At 35.3% G+C, this 19300-nt stretch overlaps 2 protein-coding genes across 8 annotated transcripts in view; both read right to left on the bottom strand.

Annotated features, from left to right (window-relative positions):
* Positions 1 to 587: 587 nt before the first annotated feature.
* On the bottom strand, positions 588 to 9532 carry lsm12a (LSM12 homolog a). Its single transcript, XM_051103636.1, has 5 exons — positions 9351 to 9532; positions 4050 to 4183; positions 3856 to 3965; positions 3580 to 3706; positions 588 to 806 (listed from the first exon to the last, which is right to left on the bottom strand). Exons 1-5 carry the CDS (start codon positions 9475 to 9477, stop codon positions 711 to 713), a joined length of 594 nt encoding a protein of 197 aa, XP_050959593.1. The 5' UTR covers positions 9478 to 9532; the 3' UTR covers positions 588 to 710.
* Positions 9533 to 12648: 3116 nt separating this feature from the next.
* Positions 12649 to 19300, bottom strand: part of hdac5 (histone deacetylase 5) — a 103266-nt gene continuing 96614 nt past the window's right edge. For all 7 annotated transcript variants that reach the window (XM_051103536.1, XM_051103538.1, XM_051103529.1 and 4 more), the window contains 5 exons: positions 19043 to 19161; positions 18580 to 18713; positions 17770 to 17854; positions 16409 to 16565; positions 12649 to 16324 (listed from right to left, as the gene is read on the bottom strand). In XM_051103536.1, the coding sequence (XP_050959493.1) occupies positions 16285 to 16324; positions 16409 to 16565; positions 17770 to 17854; positions 18580 to 18713; positions 19043 to 19161 (535 nt within the window). In that variant the 3' untranslated portion in view covers positions 12649 to 16284. The remainder of the gene's footprint in view (positions 16325 to 16408; positions 16566 to 17769; positions 17855 to 18579; positions 18714 to 19042; positions 19162 to 19300) is intronic.

The raw sequence follows: 19300 nt of genomic DNA, 5'->3' as shown, positions 1-19300 counted from the left end.
ATCACTTAAAAAGTGACATTTGAAAGTAAAACAAGGGAGCTTTATATTTTAAAAAAAATGATGCAGAAATTGAGATGTTGGGTAGATGCTAAGTGCAATTCAATTTCCCATACTCCTTTAGCCTTTAGTCAATCTAAAACGAAAAATAACAAACCCAGCACGTGCGCCAAGGAGCTCAAACTGTATTTATCCAATCTGAAAGGCTCTATAACTTAGGAAAATAGTTTTTGTTCTACCCTCACACACTTAGTGCCACATTTTGTAGTGGTAGAAAGGAAGATTATGGATTAGAAGAGAATCTGTGTTTCTTTGTTGGCTATCCAAGCACGATGAAATGAACAAGTGGGTTGTTTGATGACACAAGGGAAAAAAACAACACAAAAAAGAGGAGATCCAAAAGGGTGGGATTTGGACGATGTTGGAAGGGATGTCAAATGTTTTCTATATGAAATGATATTCTAAGACGGCACTCTATTTTTGCCCTCTCTTTTGTTAGTGGAAGCAGTTTTTCTCTTCGGATGTGTAGGACCGTCATCCCTGCTCAAAACGCTGAGTATCAGCTATCTCAACCTTTGTCTGGCGATTGGTTTAAAAAAAAAAAAAAAAAAAAAAAAAAAAAAAAAAAAAAAAAAAAAACATCAGAAAATATTAATTTAAAACAAACAACACTTCTTTTGTCAGCATAATGTTCCCTCTCTCTGAGCCTCGGCTCATGATGATAAAGCAGAGTCTTTCTGTGTTTGTTGAGCTTGCTGTGAATGCTGCACTGGTTTTTGGCTCTCCAGATCTCGAAAATGTTTCTCGACCTGTGGACAGAGAGAACAAAGGTTGGCACAGCACAACACCTCTAAAAAAAAAAATTACTTTGTCATTATAATCAACCAAACATTAATAGTAAATGTTTCACCAATCTGACATTTTCATAATTGGAAATAAAGCTTTGCAGCTTATGTGTCGATTTTAAAAATCCTGAGGCAAATAATCCAGTTAAATTTTAGATTTAAAAAAAAAAAAAAAAAAAAAATCAAAGCCTGATTTTTCCAACATTAAAGACTCCATAAACAACCTGATCAATGAACTTGTCTTTCCTGAGCTAACTTAATTCTAAAAGAAAATAAGGGAAAACCTATTGAAGAGTTTATCCCAGCCCACTTTTTTATTATTATTATTATTATTTCCATGAGCCAACAATTTGCTGTTTGTCCAAACAACATAACCTTTTAGTTGCATTAAAACAAAAATAAAAGTATATTATAAAAAGTTTACTAATGGACAAAACAAATATTTTGTGCAGATGAATAAATAATATTTTTGAAACAGAGTAAAACACATTTTAAGTCATCAGAGTTAACTTCAAAGTTAACTTTACTACACTGTCTAGATTTTATAGACTTAAATTCTGAAGCTCAATAAGGAGCTTTTAAAAGCATTTTTTATTTCACTTCTGTACACTACCATTTCAAAAGTTCAGGGCAGGTAAGATTTTAAAAATATTGCTGAAAGAAAAAAAAAAAAAAAAAAAAAAAAAAAAAAAATCTCATGCTCTCAAAGGCTGGCTTTATTTGACGTTTGTTTGTGAAGGGAATGCGCCTCCCGATCTACAAATATCTGTCTATGTTCGCGCGAATCATTCATGATCCAGCTTCACTTACAGCAGAAGTGAGTATAAGCGTTTTTTATTCATCTTTGCAATCGTCTTTCCTAATAATGTGACAGTTAGCAAGTTTAGCGTCTAAACGCGGCTAAAGTAAACAGGCTCGTCACTCCACAGAGAGAAGAGAGGGGCGGGGCAGCAGAGCTCATTTGGATTTAAAGCAGCCTCGACCAGAATGAGATAATTTTTGCAGAGCTCATTTTGACAAGGTAAAAAGGGTGTTGTTTTACACAACTATTGAGAATTTTTAACCAAAGTATCAACTTGCGGAAAATGGGCATCCGATGACCCCTTTAAAATGGATGAAATAACTGCTTAATATTTCAGTAGAAACGGTGATGCAGTGGCCTCCACTAATATTGACACCCTTGGTAAATATGAGCAAAGGCAGCTGTGAAAGTAAATCCGCATTGTTTATCTTTTTGATCTTTCATTCAAAAAAAAAAAAAAACAAAAAAATCCCCAAAAAGTTCACTAACCTTTCATTGAAGTACAACAGAAAGTGGGGATGAATTTTTTTTTCTCTAATGCATGTTGGCCACAATTATTGGCAGCCCTATAAATTCCTATAAAGAGTAAAATATATATATATATATTTTTTTTTTTAGCACACCATTGTGACTAGGAACATGTATTTGTCCAGCTATGACTTCCTGTTCATCTGGATTATAAATATGAGGAACACAAAAGCCAAATTCCCTTAATCATCCATCACAAGGAGTAAAAGCAAACAATATACTGTAGTTCTGATGTGCAGAACAAGATTGTTGAGCTTCACAAAATAGAAAGTGGTTGTAAGAAAATAGCTAAAGTTTTGAATATCCCCATTTCTACCATCAGGGCAATAATTAAAGGCGTTACAAATCTGCACTGGAAGAGGAAGTGTGTCTATATCGTCCTAATGCACAGTGAGGAGAAGAGTTTTTGAGTGGCCAAAAGACACTCCAAAGATCACAGCTGGAGAATCGCAGAGATTAGTTGAGGGGGCAGAAAGCCTAAAAAAAATATTAAACAGCCCCTACATCACCACATGTTGTTTGGGAGGGTTTCTAGAAAAATCCTCCCTGCTCATCCGAAAACAAACTCCAGCATATTCTGTTGTCAGACACGACTGGAGCTTCAAACGAGACTGGCTTTTTGGCAGCAAACCCACCAGATGGGTTTGGTGCAAACAGGGATAAAAAGTACCCCATGCCCACGGTTAAATATACTGCTGGATCTTTAATGTTGTGGGTCTATTTTTCTGCCGGAGGTCCTGGACATGTTGTTCAGATACATGGCACTGTGGATTTTAGCAAATACCTACAGAAAAAAAAAATCTAAACCTGACTGCCTCTGTTAGAAATCTTATAATGGGCCATGGTTAAATTTTCCAACAGGACAATGATCCAAAACAAACATCAAAATCAACAAAAATTGTTTCACTAAGCACAAAATCAAGCTTCTGCCATGGGCGTCCCAGTTCCCTGACCTGAACCCTATAGAAAATGAGTGGAGTGAACTGAAGAGATCTGGAGAGATACTGTATGAGGGAATAGTCTCTGATCTCTTATCAAGTGTTCTCCAAATTCATCAGGCGAAAACTCAGAGCTGTTATCTTGGGAAAAAGACGTTGCAATAATTGGGTGCCAATAATTGTGGCCAATGTGAACTAGGGAAAAATATTTATTTCATAATGAGATATCCCCCCATTTTCCATTGTTTTACTTCAGTGATAAGTTAGAACTTTGTGAATTTCTTGAATGAAAGAATCAAAAAGATAAACAATGCAGATTCATTTCCACAGCCACCTTTGCTCATATGTGTCAAGGGTGCCAATATTAATGGAGGGCACTGTATTTCTTTTTCCAGGATTCTTTGATGGAATAAAATCAGTTTCATGCACTCTTGCATGAGTAAAGAAAAACAAACAAACACAGACTTACTATTTTCCGCACGTGGCTTAACGCGCTGCCCTCTTTGCCTTTACAGTTGTCCACTTGGTATGGCGGACTGATGACCACATCATCCATCACTATGATGTTTTTCTCCTGCCATTTGCAGTCTTTGATGCTGCGGGTGAAGACGAGGAGGAAGAAAGTGAATGATTCATTCAGTTTCATCCTCAATACAGAGGATTGTTAATAATAATACTTATTACAGAACTCTAACCCAAAGATAAGCCAACTGAAGGTGGGCATTTCAATATTCCCATCACTTACGTTTTATGAATGGTCTGGAACAGCTGTTGGCCCTCTACAGAAACACCAGCACTAATTGCATAAGCTTGCGACAACTTGTCTTCCTTTTCCGCCCGTGCTCTATTTACAAGCTGCACAGAGATGAAGAAACATAAAGACAATACAAATAAACAACTGTCTTAGATTACTAGATGTGGGTCACCATTTAGGCTTACCTTGTTAAAATTGAGAGATGCTAAAGGGGGAGGAGTTTCAGCGCGGTCACTGATGACATCCACATCTGACACGTAGGCCAGGTTAACAAGCACCACGTCGCTGAGATTGGGTTTACCGCTGGACGGGGCACATTCTGATGACACCAGTCAAGGTAGTTGTTTGGCAAATACGTATTTATTAAAGCAATGCCACACACAGAGAAGGAAGCTACCTAGATAGACATTATCATGGGATCAGTGTTGTATATCAGCCATGTTCCTCCACTCTAGTTTCATGTTTAGCATCTCATGTTAACAAACAGGATAAAATGACATGAATGTCTGTCAATAAGGAGATGAGTGTCCTGGAGGAGGCTGCTTACTAGCATGACAGAGTGCAATCAGATATGAGCCGCCTTCAACTGAGGAGAGACTAATGTGGTTACTAAAGCATTCATGTTGACTTTAAAGGTATTTAGGAAGTTTTCTAATAGTTTAAATATAGGGAACCCTATCTCCAAACCTCATAAGTCACTCAGTTCTGAAAAACTCGCATGTACATTACAATATGTAAGAAAAGATATGACACTACTTCAGTTTAATCGTGACTTTAACATGACCAGAAGAGATGATCACGTGCTGCAATATAAAATTACACACAGTCATGCAACCTGAAACATATACTGTTAATCAAATTAAACAGTTATCCTTTGGAGTAAACAAAGAAAAAGTAGGCCCTAAACCAACAGTTAGTAAGTGATTTTTGCTCTATAAAAATACTAAGAGAAACATCTAGCCAATAAAATATTTTAAGTGAAGAGAACAAGACAAAAATAGTAAAGAAAAAAGTATTTTTTTTTATGTTTTCAGTGGCTGTGGGAATTCTGACAATATCAATGCCATGAAAATAGAGAGAGAGAAAACGTTTAAGGAACAACATTTAATTAATGTATATAATTTAATAAATTTAATTATTGTGCTTTATTTATAAAACCGGTAAGAACATTTGTTTTAGGGTACTATGCATTTTCATACCAATTTATTTAAATGTCCAAAACCGACGAGTAAACCAAGGTCGGAAATTAATAAGGCCCTGTGGCACAAATGCCTTATAAATTCAAGACAAAGGGCCAAAAAAATGCCCCTACACAACTAAACAATGTATTATGGCTGTTGCAATTAAAATGTCAATTCGCGGAATTACATTAGATTCTCTCACACTGCATTAGATTGCTTTTTACATGCCGTTTTGTGCAGCGTTGAGGCTTATAACCAATCAAACACGTTTCTGTTAAACTTAGGAATGCACTGGCCAATTAGAGGCACTTAGATCAGTCAGTGCTAAAAACACCAGAGCTGTTGTTGAGTGTGCATGCTCCCGAATTCCCTCATCGTAAACAACACAGTGCAGATGCGACGTAAATAAAAGATTAATTTCGTAGCTTCAGTAATTATAACTGGAGGTTTTGCATAACTTGTGCTAGACCAGACTAACATCATGGATTGATGTTTGTCTGTGAAGCCAGAATGTGACGTGCCCAAAAACGTTTTATATTGATTTCTATATTGATATTAATAATCATTATTGCAAGATTAATAATCTACAATAAGGTTTTTTTTTTTTGTCATAATAGTGCAGCCATATGAGCTCCTGTTTTTACATGCATAATTTAGATGCAATTTTAAACAGACTATTGTTACAGTGTTTTCACAACGAGTCTTCATTCGGCCATGCTAGTGGCACTGAATGTAAACACTGCCACTGAACCAAACAAAACTTGCAAATTTTGCTGATTATTGCGGCTGAAAATGGTCAATTTCATCATGTTTTGGGCTGTACTAATTGATCAAACTGGGAAAAACATTTGGAGTATTACAGACTACCAAAAGTTATAACAAATCAAGGAGAAGAGTGCAAAAAACCGTCTGAGGAACAAAAGGCATCTGTGGTTGGCCAAACTGAACCAGGATTTCCAGGGCAAGAATCTTGACAACATTTGTTTGTGTCCAGTCAGGTAGGTGAAGTATTAGGCTTATATCTTAATTAAAGGAGAAGTCCACTTCCAAAACAAAGATTCACATATACTGTACTCTCCCCCTTGTCATCCAAGATGTTCATGTCTTTCTATTATTAGTCATAAAGAAATTATGTTTTTTGAGGGAAACATTTCAGCTTTTTTCTCTCCATATAATGGACTGATATGGTGTCCCGATTTTGAACTTCCAAAATGCAGTTTGTAAACGATTCAAGCCGAGGAAGAAGGGTCTCATCTAGCGAAACGATCGGTTATTTTCATAAAAATAGTACAATTTATTTACTTCTTAACAGTTAGGGTATGTTGAAAAACTCCCATCTCATGTTCTCCCTCAACTTCAAAATCATCCTATATCGCTGTTTTACCTTTTTTGTTAAGGGTGTTTGATGATCTTTGCATGTTCACTTTGCAAAGACTGGGTTGGTACTTCTGCAGCGATGTAGGATGATTTTGAGAAAAATGCTGAAATGTTTTCCTCAAACAATTTCTTTACGATTGAAGAAAGAAATGAACATCTTGGATGACAAGGGGGTGAGTACATTAATTGTGAATCTCTGTTTTGAAAGTGAACTTCTCCTTTAATATGGCTCGTACATATCTTTACCACTTATTAACTTTAGTTTGTCAAAATATTGCATCAAATATATTCCTTCTGTATATGATTTAGCAGCTTCCCACATTTTTCTCCCATGGTTTAGACAGCATAAATTAGCAGAGCAACATATTCAGTAGTACATTAACATTGCATCCAATGCTGTTGTTTACATCTGAGTATCTGCAATATCGCTGCACATCCAGGTAACTGACTAAATGCCAGAATTCCCTCATCATAAACACAGTGCAGATACGATGTAAATAAAAGATTCATTTTGTAGCTTCAGTCATTATAACGGGATTATTTGCATAACTTGTGCTACACTAGACTAACGTCATGGACCGACATGTTTGTCTGTGAAGCCAGAATGTAACGTGACCAAAACTTAAAAACATTTAATATTGTTTTCTATATCAATATTAACAATCATTATTACAATATTAAGAGCATTAATCTATGTCCTATGAGTTCCTGTTTTTTAAACGTATAGAGGGTTTGCATTTACGTCACGGTTTGGTCAGTTACCCAGATGCGCGGCCATATTGGCGATACTCTGATGTAAACCACAGCATTGATTGCATGGTTCATGTACTACTGAATACATTGTTCTAAATGAGGTCTAAATCATGGAAAAAAATATGTGGAAGCTGCTAAATCATACAGATAAGGACTTAGTAAGCAGGAAGGGGCACAGCATTTTGAGAAAGTAAAGTTAATAGGTGGTAAAGATACATACAAGCAATATCAATTAAGATATTAGCCTAATATTTCACCTACCAAACCGGAAACGATCACAGCTAACACGAATGTTGTCAAGATTCTTGCCCTGGAAATCCTGGTTCACTTCAGCCAACCACAAACGCCTTTTGTTCCTCAGTTTTTTGCACTCTTCTCCTTGATTTGTTTCAACTTTTGGCAATCTATAGTACTCCAAATGTTTTTTCTGGTTCGACCGATTAGCACAGCTTAAAACATGACAATAATTGACCATTTTCAGGAGCAATAATCAGCAAAATATACATTGATTCCCGCCAGTACGGCCGCCTGATGACGTTGGTGAAACACTCTAAAATTTAGATGCAATGTTAAACTGTCTGCGGTTATTGACAACAGTTTAAAACATTAAAGTAATTGGGTAAATTTAAGTATTTGACATTGGAAACTAATTCCAGGGGGCAAATATTGCCCCTTAATGGAAAAGTTCATGTCTGACCCTGGAGTAAAAATTAATGCAATAGCTGGCTGAGCTTATCATCTAAAGAGGCCTGACAACAAAATCACAGTAATAGTAAGTTCCAGAAATCTCCTTATATAGAAAGGCTTATCTCTACTCTCAGTATGTTGACATATGACTGTTATTTGAATATTAAATAGGAATGGCAGCACATCAGCAGGTTAGCAAGCAAACCACAGGGAACTCATGGTGACCAGCAACTGCAATGAAGAAAATAGGTCATGATGCATGGGAGAAATAAAACAGTGTGTGCGTAAAAACGCACTGAATGAGCCGTTTAGTGCAGCTATTGCACGACAGGATGCGCATTTTGTGTCAGGCAGAGACTGGTCTGTTAGCGTTCAGGCTAGCTGACGCCCCCTGAGCACGCATGCGCACATCTTTGTACGACAGAGCGGCAATGCTGTATTTGACAGCCTGTCCACCCTCATTTACTTCCAGTATGGCTTGGTAACGGCGGCTCAAACGATACTGCAAATAAACGCACTAAAGCCCTTCGTTTAAGTCAAAAGCATCTAAACTAGATTTGCATGACTCGTCTATGATTTTTGAGATAATGATGTTAATTCGCTCACCCGTTTGACTGAGCCAAACGAACGCGTGAATCGGTCATTCTGAACAAATCTGAGTGAACGAATCATTCGAGCTCACCTCGGTTCTCTTTCTCTAAAATCTCAGGGTTCCTTACAAAATAAGTACAATTACAACCATTACCCATTTTTTATACCACAAGTCACCTGATATTTAAGGGGGCAGAAAAATTATGATTCTACTAAAACACAAAAGATGCTCATACGCAATTAAAATCAAATAGGGACGTTGAAATTATTGTTTTAGGCTATGTTGTACTTTCTTCATAATTTGATTATCCATCACTTTTTAAAACAAATAAGTTAATTTTTAAAACGCTCGTATTACACAATACGAGTAGCGAACCGATTCAAAAGATTCGACTCACTAAGATGAATCAAAATCTCCACAACTAAATCAATGTCAATTTGACATCACCACGGCTTTACACAAGCAAGTAAAATCTACCAACAACTAGACAACATAATTATATATTAAACACTGAAATTCCCATATTAAAACACTTTTAACCCCTCCTGATATTTCCAGGTGTTCTGTGTGAACACGAGGATTGAGTAGTACCATTATACATCACCTAAAACGCTAAATTATTAAAAAACAAAAAACAATAAATTTCACGTCGTGCGAGTCCAAATGTGTGTGTAATGGAGAGGATGTATGAGCTAAAGAGCGCACGATTGAAACGCAGTGACCAATCGGAGGTTCAAATGCGCACCACCTGACTCAGCGTGCGCTAAACACGGAAGCGAACGCCGGGTGGAGTGTGTTCGCCGTGGAGAAAATGTCTTTGGCATTACCCCAGACCAGGCCTCTTGCAGTTGTGGATCCCGAAGATTCAATGACAAGCCGAGACGACAAAAGGATACTCAAAGTCAGCATCTTGGACGGGTAGTCAAAAGCGACGACCTCTCCTTGCAAGCGCTGCCCCAGGCAGGTGATGCAGGAGACATGGCTCCCGACGCTGAAATACTCCCCTGGACCAGGAGCCGCCATCTTCTCCGCCAGGAAACGGGAGCAGTCAGTCGCCTCACGTAAACACGCGCAGCCGCGTCAGCACGGGTGGGAGCGCGAGTAGGCGTTCCGCGGGAATGAATGAAGTGACGCAAAACCCGCCGCTGCAAGCGAAGCCACGCCCACTTTACTATGGAGTAGTAGATCATGAATATCTTACTACAGCGCGCTACACGCCCTCATTCATTCGTTCTCGCTTACTCATCTTCCTGGTTTATGCACAAGGTTGGTTGAAGACACACGGGAGCCTGATTTTACCTTCTGTGACCTAAAGCGGCTGTTTTAACTTTTTGTTGGCCCTGAACCCCAAGTATGATGGTCCTTCTTGCAAAGGACCCCCTTAAAGGCAGCTATATGTTTTCAAGTATTTCAAGTAAACCCTTTTGTGAAAAACCAAAATATTATTTCATTACTTCAAATCTTTTTCTACCCACCAAAAAAGTATTTTAAGATGTAGGCCTGTAAACCTGAAGAGAAAAATGTGTTTACTGTAGAGTAACATAGTTTTCATTATTTCTGAGCAGTTTTTAGAAACCGTAATATTGTCAAATACTGTAGTTTGTATTTTAAAAATTGTTTATTAATTATATTTTAATTATTAATAAAAATCTTAAATTTTTTCCCCTTAGTTTTAGGTCAGTTTAAAACCTGACCTAAAAAAAAAAAAAAAAGTATAAATATATAAATAAAAACTAAAAATAAATAAATCATCACATGATTTCTGGGCTAAACTTGCACCTCACACTCACAGTATTTGTCTTTTAGTATGCAAATATTTGATGTGTGATTACGTTGTCTATAGATTTCCATATGCATTACAATAATTTTCCAAATACAAATAAGAACACTAACAAATATTTTATTTTAAATTATTATAAAATTATGAATTAAAATAATTTTACATTTAATATCATTTACAAATATAAAAATGGCAAAAATAATGACAAAAATGACAAAAATAATAGTAGTAATATATTATTAAAATTCAGTGATTGAAACTCTAAAATATTACAAAATATTAAATACATAAAGCTGAATGAAAAAAATAGCCTGCATAAATATAATTAAAATGCAAATGACAAAATAATATTTTATTACAATTTATAGTTTTATTATTAAAAATGATCAGTGATTTAATTATTTTAAAGAATCACCAAAATATTAGAAAATATTAAACAAATGAAGCTGAATGGAAAAAATAGCATTTATAAATATAATTAAAATGCAAATGACAAAATAATAGTAGTTATATATTATTAAAAATGATTAGTGATTTAATTATTTTGAAGAATCACTAAAATTTTACAAAATATTTAATACATAAATTAAGCTGAATAAAAAAGCTTGTATAAATACAATTAAAATGCAAATGACAAAAAATAATAGTAGTAATATTATTCAAATTATCAGAGATTTATGGATTTTAAAGAATCACTAATATATTACTAATTATTAAATACATAAATGAAGCTGAATGAAAGAAATAACTTTTATAAATAATTAAAATTCAATTGACAAAATAGTAGTAGTAATATATTATTAAAAATTACCAGTGATTTAATTATTTTAAAGAATCAGTAAAATATAACAAATTATAAAATACATAAATGAAGCTGAATGAGAAGTTAGCCTTTAAAATATAATTACAATGCAAATGACAAAAATAATAGTAGTAATGTATTATTAAAAATGATCAGTGATTTAATTATTTTAAAGAATCACTAAAATATTACATATTATTAAATAAATTAAGTGGAATGAAAAATTAGCCTGTATAAATATAATTAAAATGCAAATGACAAAAATAATAGTAGTTATATATTACAAAATGATCAGTGATTTAATTATTTTGAAGAATCAGTAAAATATTACAAAATATTAAATAAATGAAGCTGAATAATAAAACAAATTAGCATTTATAAATATAACTAAAATGCAAATGACAAAAATAACAGTAGTAATATATTATTAAAAATGATCAGTGATTTAATTATTAAAAAAATAAGTAAAATATTACAAACTATTAAATATATTAAACTAAATGAAAAAAATGCATTTATAAATATAATTAAAATGCAAATGACATAAATAGTAGTAATATATTATTTATAAATGATCAGTGATTTAATTATTTTAAAGAATCAGTAAAATATTACAAATATTAAATAAATGAAGCTGAATTAAAAAAAGTGGCATTCATAAATATAATTAAAATTTAGATGACAAAAATAATAGTAATATATTATTAAAAATGATTAGTGATTTAATTAGTTTTTTTTAAATCAGTAAAATATTATAAACTATTAAATAAATTAAACTGAATGAAAAAATGTGCATTAATAAATATGATTATAATGCAAATGACAAAACAATAGTAGTAATATATTATTAAAAATGATCAGTGATTTAATTATTTAAAAAAATCAGTAAGATATTACAAATGATTAAATATATTAAACTAAATGAAAAAAATTGCATTTATAAATATAATTAAAATGCAAATGACAGAAATAATAGTAGTTATATATTATTAAAAATGATCAGTGATTTAATTATTTTAAAGAATCAGTAAAATATTACAAAATATTAAATAAATGAAGCTGAATTAAAAAAAATAGCATTCATAAATATAATTAAAATTTAAATGACAAAAATAACAGTAGTAATATATTATTAAAAATGATTAGTGATTTAATTTTTTTTTAAATCACTAAAATATAACAAACTATTAAATAAATTAAACTGAATGAAAAAATGTGCATTTATAAATATGATTAAAATGCAAATGACAAAAATAATAGTAGTAATATATTATTAAAAAATGATAAGTGATTTAATTATTTTAAAGAATCACTAAAATATTGCAAAATATTAAATACATAAATGAAGCTGAATGAAAAAAATGAGCCTAACAACATCAGGATTTTTGCTTTCTCTCTAAAAAATGCTGTGTTGTTTCAATCCAACTTTGGTTCAAATATGGACTGGCACAACTGTTGGGTAACAACTTTGCATTAAATGTAATTAAATAGACTAGACTGCAGGAATACAAATGTCTTCTCTGTTGTCGCCACCGGCTCAAGGATTTCCCTGTAAATGTTGAGGAGTTATTTAAAGTTATTTAAAAAAAAAAATCCCACACACAAACAAACAGCAGGAATCAAAGGGACAGCAATTTTTAATGATTAATAGTCACAGTAATAGATTGCTCAAATAGCGTGTATTGCACATGTGTACACATATATGCACCCTATATACACGTGTGTAGCAGTTAGTATACACACCTTTGTATTGTCGCAACATGAAAGCACTGAAAGAACACAATAAATCAGGGAATGTGCTTTGATAATTTCAGATAACTTCTGCATATCAATATGACCAGAAGAGAGACGAGAAAGAGAGAGAGAGCAGAGAGCGAGAGAAAGAGAGAAAAAAGATCTTAAAAATCCAAGGTTAAAAGATCTCACAAAATCGAAACACCCAATCACAACAAGTGATGTAGAACAGCAAAGAAATGAAGAGACAGTGGAGGAGACACAACCTCTCTTTCAAAAAAGTCAAAAAATATACAAGCAATCTTTGAACCTCGACGATCATAGGTCACTACATATACACAACATATGAATCATCAATAAATATACATATTTACCCAATAGCAAAATATGTGGCAGAGACAGTAAAGCTATCTTCCACGGCGAATGTCGATGTCTTTTACACATACAGAGGTTTCCCGGTGTCCATCGTAAGGCCCTGTTCACGTTGCCGCCAAAGAGACCAACGGTCCCCCTCAGCGCGCCTCGTTTAAAAAAGCCAAGCGTCATACTGTATTACATCGGAGCCATTATTTCCCCTCTCTATGTATTGCTCAACCCCACGCACCCAAAGAGAAGGTTCAGCTCTCGAAAAAGGACTTCTCAGGGTCGGCCGACTCATCCAGAAAAAGGATAAGAGGAACGGAAAAAGAAAAGAAGAAAAGCGTTCACCACCAACTGCACGGTCAATAAACTCTTTGACACCATATAGGGTGAAAATACAAAACTATGCACAAATGCTTGGTGATCCACATCCAAACGTTACGAAACCTGATCACAGTAGTTCCTGATTCAGACAGCACATCCCATAGCCACACAGAAGAGGGAAATTCTCTTAGTGTATATTACAGTATCTAAATACAGAGGCTAGCGTCAGCCCGCTTGTTCACAAAGTGTTTCCTGTTTCTCTTTAACGCGCGAAACGGACGGTTAGAGACAGAACGAACAGGTGACGTTAGTGTTTCAAATGGCGACGTAATAAACACACTGTTGTTGTAGTTGTTGCGGAAAAACTGGCCGTTCGCTTTTTAGCTATTGTAATATATCATGTTCTTTTTATTTAAAGTTAAAAGTTATTGCCCAGAGGCTATGAGGCCGTCGAAGATACATCAGTATGTCACTATTCATCGAGACAGACATCGCGACGCAACGTTGAGCAGTCATTTCTGACTCCAAATAAATAAATCAAACGAGAGCAGAGTCGAGAAACGCGCTTCGAAATTTCTAACGTTTCAACATCAACCGTTGAATCAACGAACGCACACAGAGAAAAACGTTGACGAGAGTTAGCTGAGATTTCGCTTGCTTTTAATGCCTCGTAATTTGCGTCTGAGAACCCAAAGTAAAAACAAAACGCGATTAGGTTTGGACCTACCGTTAAGTTATTAGTGCAAGATGCTCGCGGTCCGGTTCAGTCTCGTTAAAGAAAGAAAGAAAGAAAGAAAAGTACTTGCCATCAGCTCTCAGACCAAGTGACACAGGTGATTAGTCGAATTTGGCCCCCAAAAATGTAATGAAGGATGTTATTTCAGGGTCATAAACAAGCCGTTTCATCCACAAGTGCGCAAGTGATTGACCAGCATACAGCTAGAGACGACTAACTGTCAACAGTTATGAACAATACTAATTAGTCCGGTGAAAAATAGCCGTTATCCATAGCGTAAAAGAGCTATAAGATGACGAAAATGTAACCAAACGTATTTTAGTGTTAAACAAACAAACAAAGAAAGAAAAGTGGTAGTCACTCTTATTGCCGGAAAAAAATATCCTTAAATCCTGAAGAAGGACAATGCCAAATGCACTGCACAGTGACATAAATCAACATCATTGATAATATCTGTACCACGCTGTACATTCCTTATCAGAGAATACTTCAAATCAAATGACGAAATTAACACTGATACAGACGTTTTTGTTGTCTTTTACATTTTTGTACAAAAAGGAAATGTTTTCATAAAAAAACTCACCGCTTACACTCGCCAATGGAAAGAAAGTCAAACAAAACAGGTTTAAAAGAGCGTGAGGGAGCCAAACAAATAAATGTACAAGTTGGTCACAACATCGTCAGTGTTTCCAAAACAATCGCGTCGTGTGCTAGTCTACCGCACAGGACTGATAAATAAAACAATCGTTGAATTTCTTTCGTCCGTTCGTCTGTGAACAGCAACATAAAAAAAAAGTATCAAAACCTTTGACCAAGAACATAACATTTACATCCAAAACGAAAGAAAGAAATGGAAAGAAACCGGGGCAGGATAGTAATCGTTTTGTGCTCTCCGTCGTTTCATGGCTAAAATTCGTTTTCGCTGAAAAAATTAAGGCAATTTGAAAACAAACAAATCAGTGAACGTTAAGTCTGAGGATTCGCGATTCGTTAAGTATTGGTGTTGTCAAATGTTTTCCTTAGTATAAAAGGCACCAAGTTCTTGGAGAAGAAAAGTCTTTCTTGAGACATTACCACAATGCGTCTTTCCTCGTTCTCCACCGAAGGTTTGAAAATCCTCTCTTTACGTTTATGTGCGAGTATGTAATAGCAAAGCCTTATATTCCAAAAAAAGTACTGTTTTCTCTGGGAGAAAAGGCTAACCGTCGTTCTTCCACTTCTTGGTAAAAGTCTGCAGGCTTTTTTACTCTATGTACAACCACAGCTGATAAGAAAATGTTCGGTAAGGGATATAAAGTATGTTTTTTGTATGTTCAAATGTGTATACGGTACACACAAAACTACATATATATGCTTATATATATGTATGTATGTATATTTATATATATATATTATATACTTCTCGTATTTTTGTGTGCTTTTCATAACAGGATACTATACAGATGAACAAGTATACCAAATAATCGACACAGTACAGTGTAAACGAGTATACTTGTCTGCAAAAGGTGTTTTGACTCTTCAGGTTCCTCTTTTAGGAACCGTGTTGTTTTGTGAGTGAGTGTATGTGTGTGTTTTGTGCTGAAGTATTTTTGCTGCTTGTTGGCTTTTTTTGGAACTTTGTACATTATACTTTGTACAGAAAACAAAGCGTTTCACGGCCCTCTGAGCGACAACATCCCTGTGCTGTCGTGTTGTTTTTCCCTTCCTCCTCTTCTTTGTTTTTTTGCATTTTCTTCTTCACGTCCTCAGTCCAATACAATGAGAAAATGAAATCAAAGGCCTCTCTCTGAAGAGCACTCACTCCATTGTTCGGCCTGTCCAGCTGCTGTTCAGCCCTCACTGGAGTGGTCCTGTAATTACCCATCAGGCCTTGTCGTCCCCTTTTTTCGGCAACAGTTTGCTATGCTTTAACCTTTAGAAAAGCCAAAGTGGGTGGGCTGTGAATGTGTCAGTCAAGCACCTGGAAATGAGTGAAGGACCGAGGGAACCAATCAAAGAGCTGGGAGGAGGAACATGAGGCGTGACGTCAGGGTGACCGGTGCCAAGCACGCGTGGACAAGAAGGTTGGAGCAGTGACGCACTGTACTCGCTCTTCTACAACACGGGCTCCTCCTCCATCGGCTCCTCTGCTGGTCTGAGGAAGGAATGATTGGTTAATGAAGGGGGTAAATGATGAATTTAACATTCTACGTAACAGCAGAGGTGAACATAACAGTACCTGCTGGTTTCTGTGGAGGTCTTTTGCTGATCGTTGTCCACAGTGAGAGAGGCCATGGCGGTCAAAGTGTCTGCCTCGTCCTTCTCCCGTCTCTGAGCGTCCAGGAGAGAGTGACCCACTGTAGGAGCCAACCTCTGCAGAGATGTCCAGTGTTTACCTATGGATCATGAGAAGATAAATGATGATAAAGACCGTTATGTCATCATGACCTCAAGAACTGTTAAAGGAGACATCGGATGACCATTTTCCACAAGTTGGTATGTTTCTTAGGGTCTTCATAAAAACGCCTGCAATCAATGGTTGTGTAAAACACCATTTTTACCTTATCAAAAACAGCTCTGTTCACAGCGAGTCGTTTTGGTGCATTCGGTTCACTCCACCCTTCTCTTTCAATTTTTGTGTATTCAGTGGCGCGTTACCCTCAAAAACAAAAATAATCTACTGCGTCCTCAGTGGCTCTGATATCAGGAGAAAATGAAGACTGTTCACTTTTACATCCAAGTACAAAACAGCTGCATTGCTTACGAGACACTCTTGTCGCTACAGCTGCTCGAGTGCGGATAAAATGGCGGACACCGTACAACTGGCTGAGGATGGAAATATGCTAATATGGGACAGTTTGTCAGCAATTGTGGGCGGGGTTTGAGCAGTATGACGTCAAAATCAAAATGGCTTGATAATTGAGACTGTTAAGGTTTTTTTGGGGGGATTTAAAAAAAAAAGAGTGAATGTATTTTTTATCATTATAGGACGGTTGTGTCCACACACTGCGAACGCACATTTGTACGCAAACATATGTAAAAGTGAATTTTGCACCCGATGTCCCCTAAAAACATTTTTGTTACTTAAAAATAAAATAGAGAATAACTGAAATAAAATAAAATATTAAACTCTTTTTATTTTACAGCTAGTTGCCTAGACAATATTTAAAATTTTAATTTAGTTTAAAAATTCTAAAAATATAAAATATTACATTCTAAAAATGCCAAAAACACAACAAAATTATCAAAACTTTAATTAAAATGAAAATTAAAATAAAAAACTGATTTAAAATATTTTTTAAAAATAATAGTATCTAAAAGTAATATTTTAAGTCATTATAAAATAGCTGTATTATTTTATAACTTATAACTATTCATTTTTATGTCATGTCAGCACAACAAACAAATAAGCTTTTTAAAAAAAACTACAAATAACTACATATCTTAACAATTAATTTTAGAAATGTCCATTAAAGATATTTCTAAATATACCCATTACCACAATACTGATATTTAACACACTTGAAAAAAAAATGAATGAATACAGAAATTAATACAGTACAATATAATCTTAACCAAGTTTTCTTCAGTTTCACTTACTCTGAATCTCAATGACCCTCTCTAGAGAGGCTGTGGCTTTCGGACAGGGTTTCTGTTGTAGTACTGTCAGTGGTAGAGGATCCAACTGCAACACACAAAAAACATGACAAAACAAGAAATAATTTATTTTATGTTTATTTCATAAATAGGAACACTATTAAAAACTCATGTCCTGCTGATATTAACCTTGCCAATTTTATGTTGCAGGTCCCAGAGACCATATTAATGTATGTGTAAATATAACATTACTGATTTGTCAATAACTTATTATTTACCCTTCAAATAGTTCAAATATGTTCATCTGATCTAATTATTCCAAGCAGGCAAATATTATTTAGGCTTTAGAGGATTAGTTCACTTCCAGAATAAAAATTTCCTGATAATGTACTCACCCCCATGTCATCCAAGATGTTCATGTCTTTCTTTCTTCAGTCGAAAAGAAATTAAGGCTTTTGAGGAAAGCATTCCAGGATTTTTCTCCATGGGGACTTTAATGGGGATGAAATTTGGACCTTCAACTCACTGATCCCCACTGAAGTCCACAATATGGAGAAAGATCCTGGTATGTTTTCCTTAAAAAATAAACAAAAAAATATTTTCCACTAAAGAAAGAAAGACATGAACATCTTAGATGACACAGGGGTGAGTAAATTATCAGGAATATTTTATTCTGGAAGTTTTTAACCTTTTGTTTTTATCAGTGACACCCCAAAAAAGAACATGAGGGTTAATACAGAAGCGCCACGTAATGCAGCTCAAATATAATCACATCATGTAGTGTTCAGATGTGTGTGAATGAATGACGGGCACCTCGTCTCCAAGCAATGCAGCCACGCAGGACTCGGATGCGTCACAGATGGCGGTGAGGTCGTGACCTCCTTCCAGTGCCAAAACCACACGGCCGCCAGCCAACTTCATCAACTGCTTAGTGAGATGGCCGAAACCTACGCAGAGAGCCAGAAGCATGCTGGGTAATTCATGATCTATAAACAAACTCCGAAGCCTTCAGCAAACCTTAACGCCCCCAATTTGAACAGAAATGTAGGTTAACAGTGAAAAAGACTATCACTGTATCCTACTGAGTACTACTAGTGTGATACCAATATTTACTGCTCCCCCAAAGCAATGACCCAAAAGAACTGAGGTAGTCCAAGTACAAATAAATAGATGGATTTTTCGTGTATATTACAACCCATCGATGCAATCAAGTGGTACAAATAGCATTTGTAGCATCTGACCTCTGGTACTGGTAACGGAAAAACAGCAAACTCACATTTGGCGGTGACATTATATCCACCCAGGGGCGACTGATGGCCCTCCACAGCGTCAAAACCAGCTGACACTAGCACTACATCCGGGGAGAACTCATTGGCTATGGGCATCACCACCGTCCTACAAAAACACAGACAGCGGGACTTTGATTTACAAATGACTCCCATGAGACAACATCTCTGTAAGTGTGCTCAACACATTTTTAAAGAGCAATCGCTTTAATGTCCTGCCTCCAAAAAAAAATTAACAGCAAATCAGC

Source organism: Labeo rohita, chromosome 3 (assembly GCF_022985175.1).
Source record: "Labeo rohita strain BAU-BD-2019 chromosome 3, IGBB_LRoh.1.0, whole genome shotgun sequence".
NCBI lineage: Eukaryota > Metazoa > Chordata > Actinopteri > Cypriniformes > Cyprinidae > Labeo > Labeo rohita.
The sequence above is the reverse complement of the archived record's forward strand: the minus strand, read 5'-3'. Positions and strand labels throughout refer to the sequence as shown.